Below are 18,923 nucleotides of genomic sequence, written 5' to 3' on the forward strand. Positions count from 1 at the left end.
CACAGACACACAACTACAGTATAGTGTATAAACAAACAGCAAGGTATTGACTGAAGCGAGTAAGAACATAAGACGGATAAATTAGTGTAATGGCATTAGATCATGAGCTCTTAAAGATGTCTCTTTAGATCTAATCCACACTGGATGCGCATACATTGACAGACTCTATCTGGCACACACACACACACACACACACACACACACACACAAACAGAGGGCAACATCTTGTGTGGAGCAGTAGCACCCCTAATGGACGTTCACACACTGACAGAGGAGGACATGAATGGAAAATTTTACAGAGAAGAGAGGAGCAAACACAGAGGGAAAACAGAGAAAGGGGAAGGTGAGGAGAAAGAAAGAGAGTGTTCAAGGGGGTGGATGACAGAATTTCTATATTCCTAATGTGCCATGATCTGATCTTGCTCCTCTTTCACAGTGGCCTGAGGTGAGACAGGCTACCCAGGCTTATTCCATCTCATCCCCTCTCTCACCATGTGCTTTTCTCCTCTCCTCCTCTTACCCTCTTTTCTCAGAGACAACCACACACTATAATCCTTGGGAGAGCATCTGCTGTCCTACTACCCTTTTTTCCCTTCCCTCCCCCACACCACTCCCTCACTCCTGTTCTCTGTGTGGAGCACGAGCACTCCTAGTGGCAGTTCCCATGCCAGCATCTAAGTGGGTGTGGAAACCACACATGCGCACACCCTTTGCCACAAGAACACCCGGTCTCACACAATCTTTTACAGGCAGTACTGACACCTAGCTGTAGAAATAAGAAAAAATGTTGTTGAGTAGCCTGGCATGTTTCCAAACAGGAGTGTATGACAGCCAGGGATGGATTTTTCATTACAGTGGTAGACAGTATTCATCAGATCAAATTGCACTTTCTTACTTAAAGCACAGATGGTGAATATGGACTGAATGTCCTGAATGTCCATGTTTCATGAGAGCCGAATAAAGCCAAGTAAAAACACTTAATAACTTAATAATTCTGTGCAACATCTCACTTATGCATGGAAGAACACTGTCAGCTTTACATTTTTCTGTCCCAACAATCGTCACTCTGTTTTGCTCTTCATTAACCTTGCACATCTTATTCTCCCACTCTGCCTCTCTGCCATCCTAAAAATAAACTTCAAGATTTTTGCACATTTAATATTCATATTGGTATTATGCTATCCTATGGATATATTCTATATTTTAGAATTTGTATTTTAGTAGTCTAAAGTGTACTGTGGTACATTCTTTATATTGTATAGTTTATAGATATGTATCTTATAGAACATGCAAAGGTTTTGTTTTTCTATCAATATGTATTTCTCTTCTAGCGTGATGTGTGTATGACTGTGTTGTTTTAATGCTCCCATGCAAAGTAGCCTGCTGTGGTCCATCTGCTAATTTGATCACCAACAGATAAAATAAGTAATCTACAAAGAGTCTCTGAAGGATCAGTTATTCACAACAACTAACATCACATGCTTAGCACATGTGCAAACCAAGGCTCCACTGGGTGAGCGTCTGTCTGTCTGACTCACAGAGGAATGACAAGGCCACAAAGTGCAAACACACACTGACCTTCCAGGGTTTAACCACCAACTTGGATATTATGTTTACAGAAGGAGAAAGAGGAACATTCATGAGATAGCGAGGGTATGTGAGTTGATGGGTGGGGAATTGAAAGAAAAAGGGGAACAAGGATGATGTGAGCGTGTGAAAGTAAAAGGCTGAAAACAGCCTTTGTGTATAAGCCATCCAGTATGATGGTTATAAACAAATACTGAACAAAGACCAGGTGTGTGGATGGTAGTTTTGTACAGGGTTGAATTTAAATAGGGGGGTGTTGGATGACTCCAGCCTACAGGGGCAGTCAAATATGCCACCTGTATGTAAATGATCTCTCGCTCAGTAGTGCACATACACACACACTCAACTGTGAAGCACTATTATGTTCCATTCAAGCATGCCTCTAGAGACTGAACATGAAATTTGACTAACTTACTTTCTACCACAAAATGTCTGCTCTTAACATCAAGCAAAAAATATTCCAAGTGGAGCCTCGGTGCTGGCTGTGTCTTTAAGTGCCCTTTAAATGATTTGACGGGGGGAGGGAAAGGAAAAAAAGAAGAGGCAGTGATGGAACAAAAGCAAAAAGAGAGAGGAGAGGAGAAGCCAGCTGGAACATGGAGCACTAGGAGAAAGGCCAGGAAGACTTTTGTAAAAGAGGTTCACAAAATAGACACACAAATGCACATTCGTACACACAAACACACACGCACGCACATACACAAAGCAGAAACACTTTGGCCAAAACAAGCATTCTCCAACTCATAGGCAAAGCAAAACAAACATTCACAAGAAGAGAAAAGTAATTTTGTAGCACACATGCATGCCTACACATACACAGATTGCACTGAGGCTGTAGCAAATTTCGGCTATGGAACTGTGGAGTCCCAGGAGAAAAAGACTGGAGCCAGAGAGAGGAGGAATGCACTGAAACTAGGTCACAGTCTGAGAGATGGAGGGAAAAAGTGCCTGTGCATAAATGTGTGTCTGCAAGGCAGGATTTGAGTGTTAACTGTGTGTATACGAGGATGAGCGAGTGAGAATATGTGTGTGTGTTACAGAGGACAATATGCTGTGAGAATTTTTCAAAGTATAAGAGCATCTCATAGAAGAGTGGAAATATGTTTTTGATGATAAAGAGATTTAGGCATCATTCAGTTCTCTTTTATGGAGGCAAATCCTCCCGTTCACCAGAGTGGTGAAAAGAGGTCAAGCGGTTCCTTATATATGTCCTGCTTGTTCTCAGTTTCTGTGGAGCTTATTCTTCTTCAAAACACAGGTCATCAACATTAGATTAACTCTGGTCTATAAATACTGATGGGTTGGTCTCTCTCTCTCTCTCACACACACACACACACACACACACACACACACACACACACACACACTGACGTCCGAGGGAAATACAAACTGAGAGTGTGTGAGTGTTTCTCTTTCTTTCAGTCACACACAGGTAAACACATATGATCCAAAAATTGTGACCTGCGTTGATGTCAAGGAGCTGGCTCTTCTTGAGTTTCTCCTCCTTCTCCTTCTCTGCCTTTTCCCTGGCCAGCTTGGCCCTCTTGATCTTCTCTTCAGCCTCCCTCCTCTTCTGATTCTCCTTCACTGCTTGCTGGTAGGCAAAGACAGAGAAAAAGACATCTGACAGTGTATGCATGCAAATGTGAGTTTTTGGTGTGGATAACTTAGTGGGAAATCAATGAGAGTGATTCTTTTAATCACAATGTTAGAAGGCAGGTGTATGATGGATCTGATGGATATCTGTGTATGTAAACATAACCTCAAAACCAGTGGATGGCAGTTATCCACATTAACTGGTAAAACAAGTTAACTGTTTTGGAGTCGCTTTCATTCGTTATTATGTCAATATGAACAGGTGTGCGGCCGTTTCTTCTCTTCCTGGTTTGAAAGAAATCTTTCATCTTTCAGCTGTCAAATTTTTGTCGCCTCCACTTGTGTGTATCTTTGTACTGTGTGTGTGTAAGAGTTGATTTACGGTTAGTGGATAAAGACTGAAAACCACACTTCCAGATCCAGTGGTGTAATGTAAGAAAGTAATAATACTTTATAAAGTACTTAAGTATTTTTGGGAGTTTCTTTACATTTCTCAAGTTTTTACATTTCTGACAATTTTCAATTTTACTCAAAAAACATTTCCTCAATAAAATGTATAGTTTTACTCCACCACATTTCCCCTCAGCATCTTAGTTACTTACTACAAAATAGGGAAGGACGGGAGGAAAATCTGGATTTTGGTCTTCAAATCCTTCCAGTTGCAAAAGAGTGTAATATACATTCCATTTTTAAAGTACTGTATGTTGTGAAGAAGTAAACATCATAATTTTAATTTAAAGATTAAAAATTTTAAAAAAAATTTAAAGATTATTTTAATAGCCTTTTTGCCTTTATTGACAGGATAGATTGAACGTGAAAAGGGGACAGAGAAAGGGGATGACACGCAGCAAAGGGCTAAGGCCAGAATTGGGCCTGTGGCAGCTGCAGCTAGGACGCAGCCTCTGTACACGGGGCGTCAGCTCTACCAACTGAGCTACTGGACACCTCAGTAAATGTCATTCTCAAAATTCTGACCGCTTGCTTTTTTATAACCAACATTTACTTGTAATTCTAATATCAATAATTAGGTACATTTAATATCATAAAATTACTTTTGATACTTAATTGCAGTAATTGTCAGATACTTTTAGAATTTTACCCAAGAAATATTCTAATAGGTGACTTTAACTACTGACAAAGTAATTTTCTGATAAAATGTCTGTGCTTTTAGTCAAGTATGGCTTTCAGGTAGTTCATCCACCACTGCGCAGATCAGACTGGTGTCAGTTCATTCACATGTATAAAAACACACCTGGAACATGTTTTTAAAGGTGTTGAGATCCCCAAAGAATTCCTCTATGGATATTTTTTTCGGGTCAAAGACGAAGTACTCCCCCAGGTCGTTATATTGTTTCTCCATATTCTTATGCAGCAGATCCAGTTTCTCATGCTGTTCACGGGCAGTACCAATGAAACTGTGATACATGGTGTTAAGGAATGCAGAACATATATATCTCTGTATTTGAACAATACATAGAAATCATAATTTATGATGATGAGATCTATAGATGAAATTTACAGATAAACAGAACAGTTGCTGAATAATAATATTAAATATGTAACTGAATGAAAAGGATATCAACATCTTCTCAGCAAACAGGTCTTTGTCATTTTGTGGAGGAGGAAAAGTTTCCAGATCTTTTTCCAGGTTTTTGATCTGACGACCCATCAGCTCAAGGTTCTTCTGAATTGTCTCAGCGGAAACTGCAGGGGAAACAAAAATGACGCAAAGCACATATACACATAGCCTATAATGAACTTGTTTTTTTTAAATGACTATAAAAATGAGAGCACGCTCTATCAATAAGTAGAATGTAATGTGTAACCAGGGGTTGTAATGGATGATACTATGTAGAAATGGAGATGTAAACAGATCAGTATGATGTCCCGTGTACCTCTGCTGGCCTTTTCCACGTGGATGAGCTCATCTACAAAGCCCATGACATCAGGATACTGCTCCTGACACACATCAGCGAGGAAGTGGAGCAGGGTCTGCTTCAGATCAGCTGACTTCGTGTCACGCAGCTTGTTGGGAGAAGAATTGATTTCAAAATGTCACACTGAAAAGGTCAATGCTTTGCACTTCTCTGTTTACAGATATGTATAAACAGCTGTCGAGTGAGACTATGGGTCTCAAAAATTCTTGAAGAAAAATATACATGTATGTTTTGGATTTTGGGGTGGACTGTTCCTTTAGGGAAACAGCTTTACTCTCATGAGACCCAGTTTTTATGTAATTCATTGGCATACAACTCATCCAAAAGGTAAGACTAAAGGCAGTACCTATGAATCCATTTACTCTCTGTTTCTGGAAGCTGAGCAGAGGCATGCAGGTCAGAATCAAACCTGCCAAGGACTCAGGTTACATGGTGCGCACACTAGCAGGTAAACTCGAGTTTTCATTCATTCATTCATTTTGAGTGTTCATATACTATGTCTACACCTTATTTTACCTTGCACAGATATGATATGGAGAAACCAAATGCCTTTCCATTGCGGGAGCCGGCATTCATATAGTTCCCCACGACGAGGATGATCTCTAGCAGCTTGGTAAAGTTCTGGCTTTTACTGAGCTCCTCGCAGGCTGCAGTCACAGACACCACATCTGGCTTGATGTTGTTCAGCTGCTCCTCAAACTGCAGCTTGAACAGGATGGCCTGAAGCCGAGGCATCAGCCGCTTCACGCAGGACATCTGAGTGAGAAAAGAGGGACCAATTCCTGGTATAACTTTTGCCACAGATTGTGTGTGTGTGTGCGTGTGTGTAGTTGTCTGTGGTGTGAAACAGGATTTCATTACTCACATCTTCCACAGTTGAACAAAGAACTCTGTGTTTGACAGTGTGGGGATTTTCTGTGTCTAATATGTCGAAAATGGTATGACTGTCCCAGTACTTCTACATTTTCTACACCTCATTTGCAATTACACTGATTTCACAGCTTTGTTTGTGGTTAGTCATGTCCAAGTCAGCTGCGAGCTCAAACTATACTGATTTTTCAAAAACAAAATTTTCAGTTTTGTGTTTGTTTGTGTTTATATTGTCTCACCACAACTCCAAACTGCTCGGACTCAGCCAAGTCGTCATATTCATCCTTCATCTCTCCGAGGACGTTCAGCTGATCTGCTGGTGGCAGCAGTTTGATCATGTTCTACATGACAAAAAACACAAAATATAAAGGACTGTAAGGATCTGGAGACACTAATGTGACTGACCCCTGACAGTCAGTGTGCGGGCTCAGTAGCCCTTAAGAGTCAGTGTGTGAAGGCTCCAAAGTTCATGTGCACTTGCGCAATTATGTGATGCCCATCTTCTGCTGCCTGGTCTAGCTTGTAAAAAACAAAGTATCTCAAAAGAGTTCCTGGTTAAATAAAAGTACATACAATACTTAAATATTAACATTAAATATGTCACATCAAGAGGCACAGATGCTGGCAATCACTAGGATATACTGTGAGTTTAATATACTTTTTTTCCCCTCTCATTATAATTGCTCATGATTCTGAGAAAAGCTTTATACACATTTAATTAAAAACAGACAACTTTTCCCCTTCTAGAATTTCTATTAAGTGTTATTGTTGGCGCTGCTGTTGCTAAGAAAACCGGCTCGCTTCCCGTTTTCCTAAGAACCTACCAACTACCAGCAACACAGGACACACTGCATTATGTTTCCCACACTTCAGTTGTTCCATCGTTCACCATTTCAACTACTGAGGAGAGTAACTTCAGAGAATTTACATTGATACGATTTGGTGACTTGGGATAGCAACTGATAGCTACTTAGAAAATCAAAAGCTCCATCCTCTTGAGTGAAAGCAAACTTTTAGACCCAGTGCAATGAAGGGAAAAGTTTGACTTCTGTGTCCAGAGTAGGCTCTGTGCTCCAATGAATAAAAGTAAATATATTTCAGAAGTGCTCCTAATGAATAGTTCAATTCCAAAAATATAAAATCAATACATAACAACAGATGTTTTAATCTTGGCAGACTGCCAGTAATAAATGGATGTCTGGGAAACCGTGGTGTTATTATTCTATGGCCATTACCCTTTACAATCAAGATTTACTTCATAATGATAAGTGAAAGCAAAAAGACTTGTGTATTTCCATTTTAAACTGTTATTCTCTGAAAGGCAACATAGAGAATAAAACAAAGAAACCTAACTTTTCACTGCCCAAACTATACAGCTAGAACAAACATGAATGGTTATATATACAGAGCCTTATATACCAGCACTGGGGCAGATCTGAACTCTGTACCTGGACCATGGACTCTGTGATGACCTTCTCATTAACCTCCAGGATGGCGTTCTTGATGTCTTCATAAGGGAGACGGAACGATCCCAGGAAAATGGCTGTATGAGAAAACACAATTAAGAGCCAAACTGATAAGGACCCAGCTGAGCACGCTTTAGTGTGTTGGTGTTCAGTGGATGCATTTAAAGAGCAGTGTGAGGCGTTTTAAAGCAGATGGACATCTGTGGACTTACAAAGGTTCTGTGAAGTCTTGGAGTCAAGAACCTTCAGCTCCTTCACCTTCTTCTTCTGCGGCTGCTTCTTTTCATCGCCGCCGTCCTGATCCTTTTTGGCTGGAGAGGTGATTAGAGATGGGGAGGGTGGTGGTGACATTCAGAGAAGGACAGAAGACAGAGGAAACTCAGTTAGAAGTTTCAGGGTAATTTTCTGAATATGAGAACATATAGCTTAATACGAATATAAATAATGCTGGATAGAAGGACAGTGGTAAATTCAATGAGTTCTGTAACAGAGAGAGAAGTCGATATGAGGGGTGGGCAGAGGGCCTGTGTGATGGCTATAAAAACCAACAGACTTGGCACGGCCTTGACTTTTTTCATCCCCTCCCAACTGTATGGTGTCACGGAGGTGTTGGGATTATTGGATCACTGGCCCTGGGTATGATGGAACTGCTGTGAAATGGCTGTAACACTGGGGGAAAGACATCCCTGGTGTATGTGGGCCTGGTAAATACGGTCAGACGTTTTCTCGCTGTAAGGCATTTAAAGTTCGCAATCAGCGTACACATATGAATATACAGTGCATTCCATCACACACACACTTGACAGAAATACTTCACACTAACTTGCTCTGACAAGGTCAGGATTGTGACTGTAAGGATGTGTCAGTGTGTGGGGGGTGACTGTGCACTGGATGAGAATTAGGAGTGAAAGATGAACAAGCACGTGGGTTTGACCACATGATATCCAACTGTACACAGGAAACACAGACCTGAGGTCAGCAGAGAACTGACGTCACAGCTGTTCACCTGTGTCTGCAAATGCTATCTAACCACTCGTACTCAATCTAACAATCATGCGAGAGTGCAGTACAAATACTGTGTGTCAGGATTAGTGCTGAAATCATTAGTTGATGAACGAAAGAATGTTGTTATGCATTTTCTGTTTACAGACTTTCAAATTTGAGGAGTTTCTTTAATTTCTATTATAAAGGAAATGCCTTATGAGCTGCAGGTCAGGTGTTCTGGGCTGAGGTAAGTAAAGATGTTGAGATGGGCATCTGACATGTTTTTTGATATTTCATAACAAAAACTCTGAATATTCAGTCATCAGGGTTCCCGCACATTTTCATGAATAGAATTAAGACTTTTCCATGACTTTTCAAGGACCAATAATATTTAAATATTTTCTTTTCCCACTTTCCTGGTGTTTTTCAAAAATAATTGATTCAAATTCTCTTCAAACATATTTCAGATAGCTGGCAAACAGGAAAAGACTAAACACAGGGACAAAATGAAGAAATGTGTGTAATGGTTAACAAAACATCACATATTGACGCAAAGTAGAGCTACATTAAATTGAAAGCTACAGCAATGAGATTTGCAGTTATGATACATTTCATGGATGGTAATCCACAGATTACTGTAACTATTTAATTACACAAAACAAAGTTTCGTGACTTTGATGATACTTTCAATAATTTCCACTAATTCTATGACTTTTCCAGGCCTTGAAATTAGATTGTGAAATTCCACACATTTTAGAGGTTTTCCATGACCCCGATTCATAATCAAAATTAAAATATCGACTGAAATAATCAAATACCAAGTAGTATCGGAACCTCTCCAGTCAGAGTCCTGCATTTGATCCTTTTTGTGCCCAGATTTAGAAGGAAAAAAAGGAATTTGTATGGTTTTGCTTACAATCACCAAACATATTCTTTGATTTCATGCAACATGTGATTGGCCCACTAAAGCAAAAACTAAAACCCCTATAGCCTGTGGTGTGTTGAGTGTAGTCAAAGTATTGCTATATTACACACATGTGGCCTCTGGCATTTTGTGGATGCTTCTATTCAATTGATGTGTATCAAAATAAAGAAGAAAAAAATTATAAAATGAAGTACTTAATTGGTATCAGTATCACTTCGAGGGTACTAGTACTGGTACTGGTATCATCATTTTTTTAACAGTACCCTGCCCTTGGAGGGGCCTTAGATGGTTTATAAATAACAATTGAACAGGTACTGGAAAAAGCCTGGGGGAGAGTTTGTCTCAGTCTCAATACCACAACTACTGCTGTTCATCCGGCATTTTAAACAAAAAAGAAAATCCTATAAGAAACAATGGCCTTTCTCATCCCTTAGTACTTTCTGTATAGCTGTAAGTTTATAAACACTGGAAGATCTACACCAACTACATTTCTCCAGTCCGTCTTTACATGTAGTAATTGTCTATATGGCTTTGTCTGTGTGTTATTTTTGTAAAAAGCAGACAGTAACAGGAAACAGGAATCTTTGTGTGGAAAACACCCAGCGGGAGTTCCAGCACAGCATGTACAGTACAAGCATGCTGTCTCTCTTTGTTACTTTCTGTCTGACACACAGAGACAAACAATACAAATCAAAATCAGCCCCTGTGCGCTGAGCTGCCCACCTGCTTCCATTCCCGGTGATGAGCTCATGTTATGACATCCGAAGTTAAAATTAAGTTTCACTGCAACAGACAGGACTATCAGGACTGAAACTGTCATAACCATTGTAAAATAATGATTTGTTGTTGTAAAGACAGACCTCCTTGCATCTGATCAAATATCACAGTTACTAATATTTAATATCTATTGTAATTTAGGCTAACCCAACACCCAGCTCTCTGTACTGCATCTCATTTCCACACAGTCATCCACCATCTTTTTCCACAGTCTGTCCTCATTCAACTGTAGTTTATTAAAAAATAGTCTCATTCAAACAACAACACAGTAGGTATTCTCACACAGACACAGAGATAGCCACTACAGTATAACAAGTCATTCATCCATCTCTCCATCTCTCTATCTCTCCATCCCTCCATATGTCCAGTCAAGTAGTGCTTTGTCTCTACTGGAGAGGCCAATCAGGCTGGTAACGAGTCCAGGCCTCTTAATGAGCTCCTCGTCTTTCCATTTACAGCACACAGTACACACCAAACAGTGAGTCAGTCAGTCAGTCAGAGGACTGTAGCCTCAATGAGTCCCATTGTTTAATTCAGTGTCAGCTTCAACTTTATGAAACTCCTCTCTCAGAATCTGCCATCACTTGTGACTAAAGTTTGACTCAAACTTTAGGGAAATCTCATGATTTTGAAATCTGCTCCCCTACTGTTTGCATACAATGAGTGTGTAATATCCGTGTAATCAGCTGGGTTTATCACTACCATGAATCAATAATACTATTGTGTGTCCAACACTTCAGCCAAAGTCCCTGTAGAGAGCAGGAAACCAAAGCAGGAAGTCAACCATCACTCGCACACAGGGTAGGAAAATCCATCCGGACATCTGAGAGGAAACAAAATAAATATTTTCCACAAGCACATAAACACTGCTGAAAGGTTAGGAGGAAACTCAAAGGAAGTGACAAGCATCTACAAATAAACATCTTGGTGCAGTAACACAAGCAAGGCGATGGATGATAATGGCCCAGTATAATCTTCTTTGAGACAACTGCATTAAAGAAAGAGCGAAATTAGATAATACTGAGAGAAACAGAGATGAAAATATCAGTAAAAGCTTGAGCCTGCTAACAGAGTGTGTGTACAAATAAATATGCACATGCAGACTTGTAAAGAGACAGAGAAGTACACACACTACAGCCCAGTCTTATCTCAATAGCATATAATCTCAAGCAGCGACAATCCAGTTAGTCTGGGACAAGACTAGTGACCTAGTGACGGCATCATGTCACTAGGTCAGTGTGTGCCTGTGTGTGTGAGATGGAGAGCCGGTGAGACACCGTGTGTGAGTGTGTGCATCCGTGCAATAATAGCTACGGTGCCAGCTGCGCTCTAGCCAATGGAATCAGGCTTAGCGATGTTGACATCATGGCTGATTCATAAAATGGGGTCTGGTGTGCAGATTGTAAAATGGCTGCTCTGTGGTTTCCACATGCACGCCAGGCTCTTTTTCATTTATGATCCGATGGCACCCCTAGTGGTGGCTATGGAGCGCTGCACCATGTTACACTTAGTCATTGTGGGGGAGGAGAGGAGATGACAGAGGCACAACACATGTGTGGCTACACACTCACACACACAGAAAAACACACACACAAGCACATACTAACACTAGTGGAGCATAGACATCTTAACATCCACATGTTTTATGGTCCCAGCTGCTTTTTTGTTAGAGCGTCAAAGAAGGCTTTTTGTGGAAACAAATCACTACCACCCCGACTACCAAACACACACACACACACACTTTCCTGGAACACTTCCCCCCTCGTCTCCCCAACAGCTGCTTGGCACTGAGGGATGATGTGTGTGTGTGTGGGGGGGGGGTTAGGTCTGTGTGTGTGTGCTTGTGCTTGTGTGTGTGTGTGTCTGTGTACATAGACACGCTTGTGTGCGTCATGAAAGAAAAACTAAATTCTTCCATTTCTGACTTCTGTTTTTAATTAAGAAGAGAAAAGAGAGCGGAGAGATGGAGAAGTAGAAGAGGCACAGGAGGGGTCCACAGAATCATGAGGAGCCAAGTCATGCAGGGGTCTCTGTCAATATATAACTAAGCGTGTGCATGTGTGTGTGTGTGTGTCTGCCTCCATCTGCACAAAGAGGAGTCTGTTTATCAGTCAGCAGACCTGAGTGTGTCCTTCAACCCCCCTTCCTCCTATTCCCTTCCTCCCTCATTCCCTCTCTCCTTAAAAGGAAAAAACGTGTGGTGGAGAAGGCGATGGGTAGCTAAGCTTGAAGAAAGAAAACAGACAAAGACAGAAGTAAAGAAAGAAAAAAACAAGCTATTAACACAAAGAGAGGGAAACAAAAGAGAAAAAAATGTATAGTACACTTTCATCCCAGACCACTCTGAACTATCGCCTCAACTCAGAGAATAGTTCCAGTCCTGTCCCAGAAAGCATAACCTCTTTTCTTTTCAATCTCTTCTCCTGTCCTTTCATGTGGTCTATTCATCCTCTCATCACCACTCCCTGCTTGTGGAGTGCTGCAGTTTATTTTTAACCCACTAAAAGCTTTCAGATGATGTGCTCTATTGTACATCTGTGGCGCCAAATGTGTTTTTCCATGGGCCCTCTGGTGGCAAGATAGGAGAAAAGCATAACACCAACTTTATATAACTTCAGACTAACTTTTTTCCATTCAGCATTCCACGGCTGGAGATTGTCTAAACTGGAGCGGAGGAGAGGGTTTATAGTGTCAACATCAATATCTCGGGGGTAAGCAGTTCTTTGGAAAAAGTTGCTGCGGTTGCCCAATCGAAAGAACCACACAGAGACACAAACAAATGTTGTGCCAGCTTTAAAAGTCATGAAACACATTTCTGGAAAACTTAATAAGAACATCATATGTTTTTGTTTAAGCCTCTCTTAGGAATACTAATGTATTAGAGCTGAAAGAGGAATATGACAAAGGAAAAAAGAAAGGGGAGGGGGGCATAAAGTTCTTTGTCTAAACTAGACAGAAGGCCAAAACTATGTCAGACAGAAGGACAGCTGTAGCCTTGGTCCCTTTAAACTTTAAATGTCCAACACATTCTGTCACTCTCTGTATAAGAGTGTGTGTGTGTGTGTGTCTGTGTGTGCGTGTGTGTTACAATGTAAGCAAGTTTGACAGAAGAAGAATAAGGGGGTTTCCACGGTAACCTCAAGTCTGAAAGAGCCCCTTCATCCTGTTTTTCACTGTGAAAGGAAATGAGGAGAGGAAAAAAAATCCTGACTGTGTGTGTGTGTGTGCGTGCGTGTCTGTGATTGTGTGAAAAGGACCAGATGGCAGGGTGGGGCAGAGAGGAGGGGGACGGGGGGCAGGATGTGGGAGGGCCAGGCTGCAGGGGGAGGGCTTGTGGGAGGGGCTAAGGCTGTGCTCACTTGCGCTCCCCTGGTGCATGAACAGTGTAACTGCAGCTTAGATTTTCTGTAATAAACTTTAGTTGTATACAAACAGACTATATTTACTTTAGAAATGTTGAAAAAACAAATATTAATACTTGAAAATATCTAGAGAATTTAGGCTACAAAATTTGATTTTGTTTTACCATCTACTCATTGCACTTAAACTTAAAAACTTTCAACAAAGACTAAAGAGCATCACACTTCTGAAATTTTGTTTTTTTTTAAAGCAGGTTCCAATTATTTTTAAATCTCAAGTCAATAAGAATAAGCTTGTTAGAATGAAAAAAAAAAGGTCTTTCATAATGCACAAATACAAGTATGATTACTTGTTTATATTCTATTTGATTAAATTAACTTTAAATATCTCTGGCACTTTGTCAATAAATGCAACATGGCATCTTGTATCATTCATTCGAGGTCCAATCAGTGCGATTTTCAACATATAAATTACCTCTTTATTTATGGATATGATTTAGTTTTAAATTGTTTGTCCGTGTATTTAATGTTTTGTCAATTAATGTTATTGTGAAAGCAGGTTGCAAATGGATGTTGTGAATTTTGCTTAGTTAGTTTACTTTTGGATTACAGACAACTTCAACATTCTTTAAACTGGCAGAACTCTTTACTTACAATAATCTGCCAAAAACTTTCAATGTTAACTCCTTGAAATTACCTTATCTATATTAGCCTTGAAATCACAATTTTATATTTTTGACTCTGCTGCTTATTAAAAATATTTTAATAAAGTGTAATATTGAGTTATGTGGTTTAAATCTAGATGTATTGACTACAGGGGGCACAAAGTGTGAGTCCCTCAGTAAGGTGACTGTTCATGTGTGGAGTCACAGTGCCCTCCACTGGAGACATTGGTGTACTGCTGCTAGATAGCATAACACTGGCAAACCGCACCACCTGGATACACGTTTTTCATTACCCTCACACTCAGTCTCACTCACTATCCAAGTTGTGTGTGTGAAATAGAAAGAGAAGACTAAAGCTAACAAAAGAAGATGCTGATTGTGTGTGTGTGTGTGTGTGTGTGCGACAGTTTACGGGGTACAAACAGGGGAGACAGAGGTGGAAGTGAGAGAGAACGGACAGAGGTTTGGAAACAGTGGGCCTGTGTGTGAGTGTGTGTCTGTGCATGTGTGTCAGTGTTGTTCTCCCAGGGCCATTCTGACCTCTCTATGCTCTTCTGGCCATGAAGGTCTTCGGCGATGACGCACACACGGCACGTAACGGCATCACTGATGAGGCACACATACACTCACGCACGAAGTATGCTGCCTGCATTGCTGATAAGGTGCACTACTGTCGACACACCGACACAGCACTACCTTGAACTCGAATTCGCACTTGCTGAAACCACACAAACAGCCCATAAATCCCCATAGCAAATAACAGAGGACACAGACTCACTCTCTCTCTCTCTCTCTCTCTCTCTCTCTCTCTCACACACACACACACACACACACACACACACACACACACACACACAGGGAGAGGTGAGCTGCTGGTGTGCTTATTAAATCAGTCCTATATCAGCCAGTCTCCTTGGGACAGCAGAAAAGATTTACTACAGCAATTACACTGGCTAATTACAAGGAGGAGAGAAAGAGGGAGTGAGGGAGAGCTACAGAGTGTAAAGGAGAGAAGGAAATCAAATCAAAAGGAGCAAGAGCAAATAAAGGTGTGAAAACTGAGACGATGAGAGAGCAAATAAAGGGGAGAGAGATAGAGAGAAGTTAGTTTAAAGGACAGAGATGATGAGGATGTGACCTTGGAGCCAGCCACAACACCTGAGCCTTGAATGGGGTGTATGGAGACGACGCAAAAACACAACGGTTCAATGTTGAAACTCACAAAGCAGCTGTGTGTGTGCACCTCACTGACTGAGTGACTCACTGAGTATGTAAGTAGTTTTTCTGTGGTGCCGTGGTAGTCTGTATGGCGCTCTGGTGTTTGTTATTCACAGTGTGAATGTCCTTGACGCTGCACTGGCCTTCACAACACAGTGCTCCCTCTACGGGGAGGAGAGTGAATTACATCATTAAGCAGACTCGCTCACTGTTATGCTGGGCATCAATCAACCCTGATCCTTGCTCCTAGTGCTACAGATGACATGCAGTGACATTTGCAGACACTTTCATACTTCACGTGTGTGTGTGAGTGTGAGACTGACTGATGAGATTAGTGTTCTCACCGACAGCCATCTGTGAAGGTCTGACAATCTTTCATATTTGAATATAGCCTCAGAGAGAAGCAATTAAGAACAGCTAATAACTTGATACTTCATCATTCCCATTTGAGAAAGATGAGTTAGCACCCCCGTGTTACGTTCATTAAACAGGGGGGGCTCACATACTCCTGCCTTGTGGACACTTTATCCTGTCAGATGCGTGAACTCAGGTCATGCAGTTGAATGTTACTCTATGTACAGTTCCAGCTGCCTGCTGAACGTACCGACATTTCCCTGCTTGTCAAGTGTACTGCCCATCCTCACCGCTTCTATGACATATGCACAACCATGCAGAAAGTCTCATTTACATGAGCACAGAGGTAGAAATGAAAACTTATAAATTGGGTTTCTATCTCAATTAAAAAGTTAGATGAACTGTAACACACATGCACCCCATGAGGCCCATCTTGCCCTGGGCAAAAAGGATTAGGTGCCGCGCTCCTGTCAGCTCTCAAATATTCATTATTACCTTATGGAAAGATAGCAGACAGAGAGTGAGTGGGAGCAAGACGGAGCAAGAAAAAGGGAGAGTGCAAAAAATGAGCATGAGTAAGTGATAGAGAGGCACTTTATGAATACAAGCAGTTCTGACTTATGCAAAGCAAAATAGATGAAAGGAGGACAGAGAAAAATGGAGGTCTACACGGTGTCATGCCATGGAGGACAGTTAAAAGCTCGTTGCAGGGCTGGAGCGCACACTCATCCTCTGTTAATCCCTCAGTTTCTGTCCTCTCGTCTCCAACCATCCATCCCTTCACTCGTTTTTATCTCTGCTTCAGTGATGAGGACAAAGGAAAGCACTCACTCATTTGCTCCCTCCCTCCCCAGCTCTCTCCCCCTCCCTCCTTTCTCCTTTTCTTGGTCTCTTCAGGCAAGGCTTGCAGGCCTGATTAGCAATTGTGACTTGACCGCATGGTGGAAAGATTGGCACGCATGCACAAGCACACACGGGAGCATGTGCACACACATATGTACACGCGTACACACATATGTGGCAAAGAGGAGGACAGGGGCCAGTTTTGCTAGGTCTAATTACCCCTCGAGGAGGGCCCAGAGACAATAAGCAGGCTGGAGAGGAGGAGGGAGTTTTGCCTTTTCTAATGTCAGCCATCGCTCGCAGGACATGCACACTCACAGACACTTGAAGAAGTGTATCTGACTCCGGGCAGAAAGATTGGGCTGTTTTCTGGTGCTTGTCACTATGGGTTTTTTTCAGCCAACATGTTAATATGACCGAGCCAAGAAAACTAGAGAGGAGACGAGAGAGGGAAAAAATGAAAGAAAAAAAGGGGAGAAGATATGTGGAGAGCAGTGCTGGAGGAGAGATGAAGGGGATGAGTAGCAAAGTGGAGAAATTGCGAGAGGAGGCAGTATTGTGAGATAGAGGCCATAGAGCAAAAAGGATGAAAGACAAGGCTGCAGAGAAAGACAGCGTGATATGGTCAATAGGATAAGAAGAAAGAGGTTAAGGGAGCACAGTTTCAGAAAGAGTTTGCCTTAATTATGATAATTAACACCCTTGACAGGCACACAGTCATCTCCATGCAAGAACAAACCCAAAGCTCCCCCTTTGAACTTGAATTTAGTGTATTTTATTTACTGCTTTGAATTACTGAAAAACTGGAAAGTATACCGATCCTGCAATCCGCACCGCTGAGAGCACAGTGAGCACTTCTTTGCATTTGTGTTTTGTGAACCTTTCTCTTCATTGCAAAAGCTTTGGGAAAACTACTGCAGGTGTTTGAAATACATCAATACAGCTGGATCATAGTCAAGCTAAGTAGCTGGAGGGGGATGACAACCATGATCTGGCAACCTCCACCTCTGCGTGGGAACCTGGGGAAAAGTCTCTCTCATCAAAGATCCGCTGGGGTGCTGTAGGGTTTCCAGTTTGTGAAATCAGCATTACCCCCTCCCCAAAAAGAGAGAAAAACAACCCAACCACCCTCAATAAACTAAACTAGAGAAACGGATATTTAAACAGAGAGATAGACCTGCAAATCCTCTCCGAGAACATCTGTCTGCTGGCCTCTCTCAGGAATTGGCTGTAGTTGGGGCTAGACAAAAAGACACACATGCATGTACACAAATACACAAACAAACAACACACTTACACAGAAGTACACACCTAATCCCACCATGTGCTTAGTGAGCCATCAGGGGACGTGTTGCCAATCAGACGGCTATGTGAGGCTGAGCGAATGAAAACAATCAAGGAGCAACACACAATATGGCAAAGAGTGTGCGGGCAACAGAGTGTGCATGTGTCTGCGTGTTAGTGTGATTGAGTTCACAGATTCATACACACATAATGCCAACCAGAGACCAGCCTCTGTGCTCACCCCATGCATTCCTGGAGGGACTGTGTGTGGAGAGACTTTGTGGGTCCTCTGTGCCTAAACCCGGATGATTGTAAGAGTGGCAGGAAAAGAATCCGTGTTTTAGGATTCACTGAGGCTGTGCACATATCTTTGGACAAAAGCGTCTGCAAAATGAATATAATGTGAGGATTATCTTTGCACTGCAGAGCTGCTTTGTTCAACCTGCAGGCTGACCAGAAAATCATTTGTTTTTCTTGTATTATTTATACAATCGGACAGTAGATCACTCATATCCACTATCTCTAAAACAGCAGTAGTGAGTAGGGGTGGGGTAAAGAATCGATTCATTTAAGTATTGCGATTTTTTTCCTTTTAAGATTTTTTAATTAATTTTTCTAATGCCTCAATTGATCTAATTTAAATGCAGAGGTGGAAAAAAATTACCATTTTTATTGTGGTAATCTATGAACAACGACGTCATATCTGTTTCAAGAAAAACAAAGCCGACAATGAAGCCAACAATGGCGGACGTTCCAAAGATGGACCTTCAGCTGCTCGAATAGCAACAAGAATTCAGCCAGTCCCGTGCAAAGTCTCTACTGGATAAGCAACCTCGAGTTGCTATATCTGCTACTATGAGCTCTGAGCCCCCAGTTGGCCTGTACACGAGTAGAACATCTACCGTAACTAATAGATTTTCTATTTTTGGAGCTGGACCACTCATCAGGAGAACTACTGGAATCTACATATCCTTTGCTTATTGATCGCAGCACTCTGTCAGAGCGCAGAACATACTCTGGGCACAGACGGAGTATTGGAACATAAGACGCATTAAAAG

At 41.5% G+C, this 18,923-nt stretch overlaps 1 protein-coding gene across 1 annotated transcript in view; it reads right to left on the reverse strand.

Moving 5' to 3' along the window:
- The window catches only part of LOC121947924 (protein diaphanous homolog 1-like), a 116,888-nt gene that overhangs the window by 17,294 nt on the left and 80,671 nt on the right, over positions 1-18,923 (reverse strand). Inside the window, 8 exon segments of the mRNA XM_042493120.1 lie at positions 3,049-3,181; positions 4,436-4,600; positions 4,763-4,887; positions 5,079-5,208; positions 5,637-5,876; positions 6,230-6,331; positions 7,439-7,533; positions 7,669-7,767. Coding sequence (XP_042349054.1) covers positions 3,049-3,181; positions 4,436-4,600; positions 4,763-4,887; positions 5,079-5,208; positions 5,637-5,876; positions 6,230-6,331; positions 7,439-7,533; positions 7,669-7,767 — 1,089 coding nt within the window.

The sequence above is a fragment of the Plectropomus leopardus genome, chromosome 9 (assembly GCF_008729295.1).
Source record: "Plectropomus leopardus isolate mb chromosome 9, YSFRI_Pleo_2.0, whole genome shotgun sequence".
Taxonomy (NCBI): Eukaryota; Metazoa; Chordata; class Actinopteri; order Perciformes; family Serranidae; genus Plectropomus; species Plectropomus leopardus.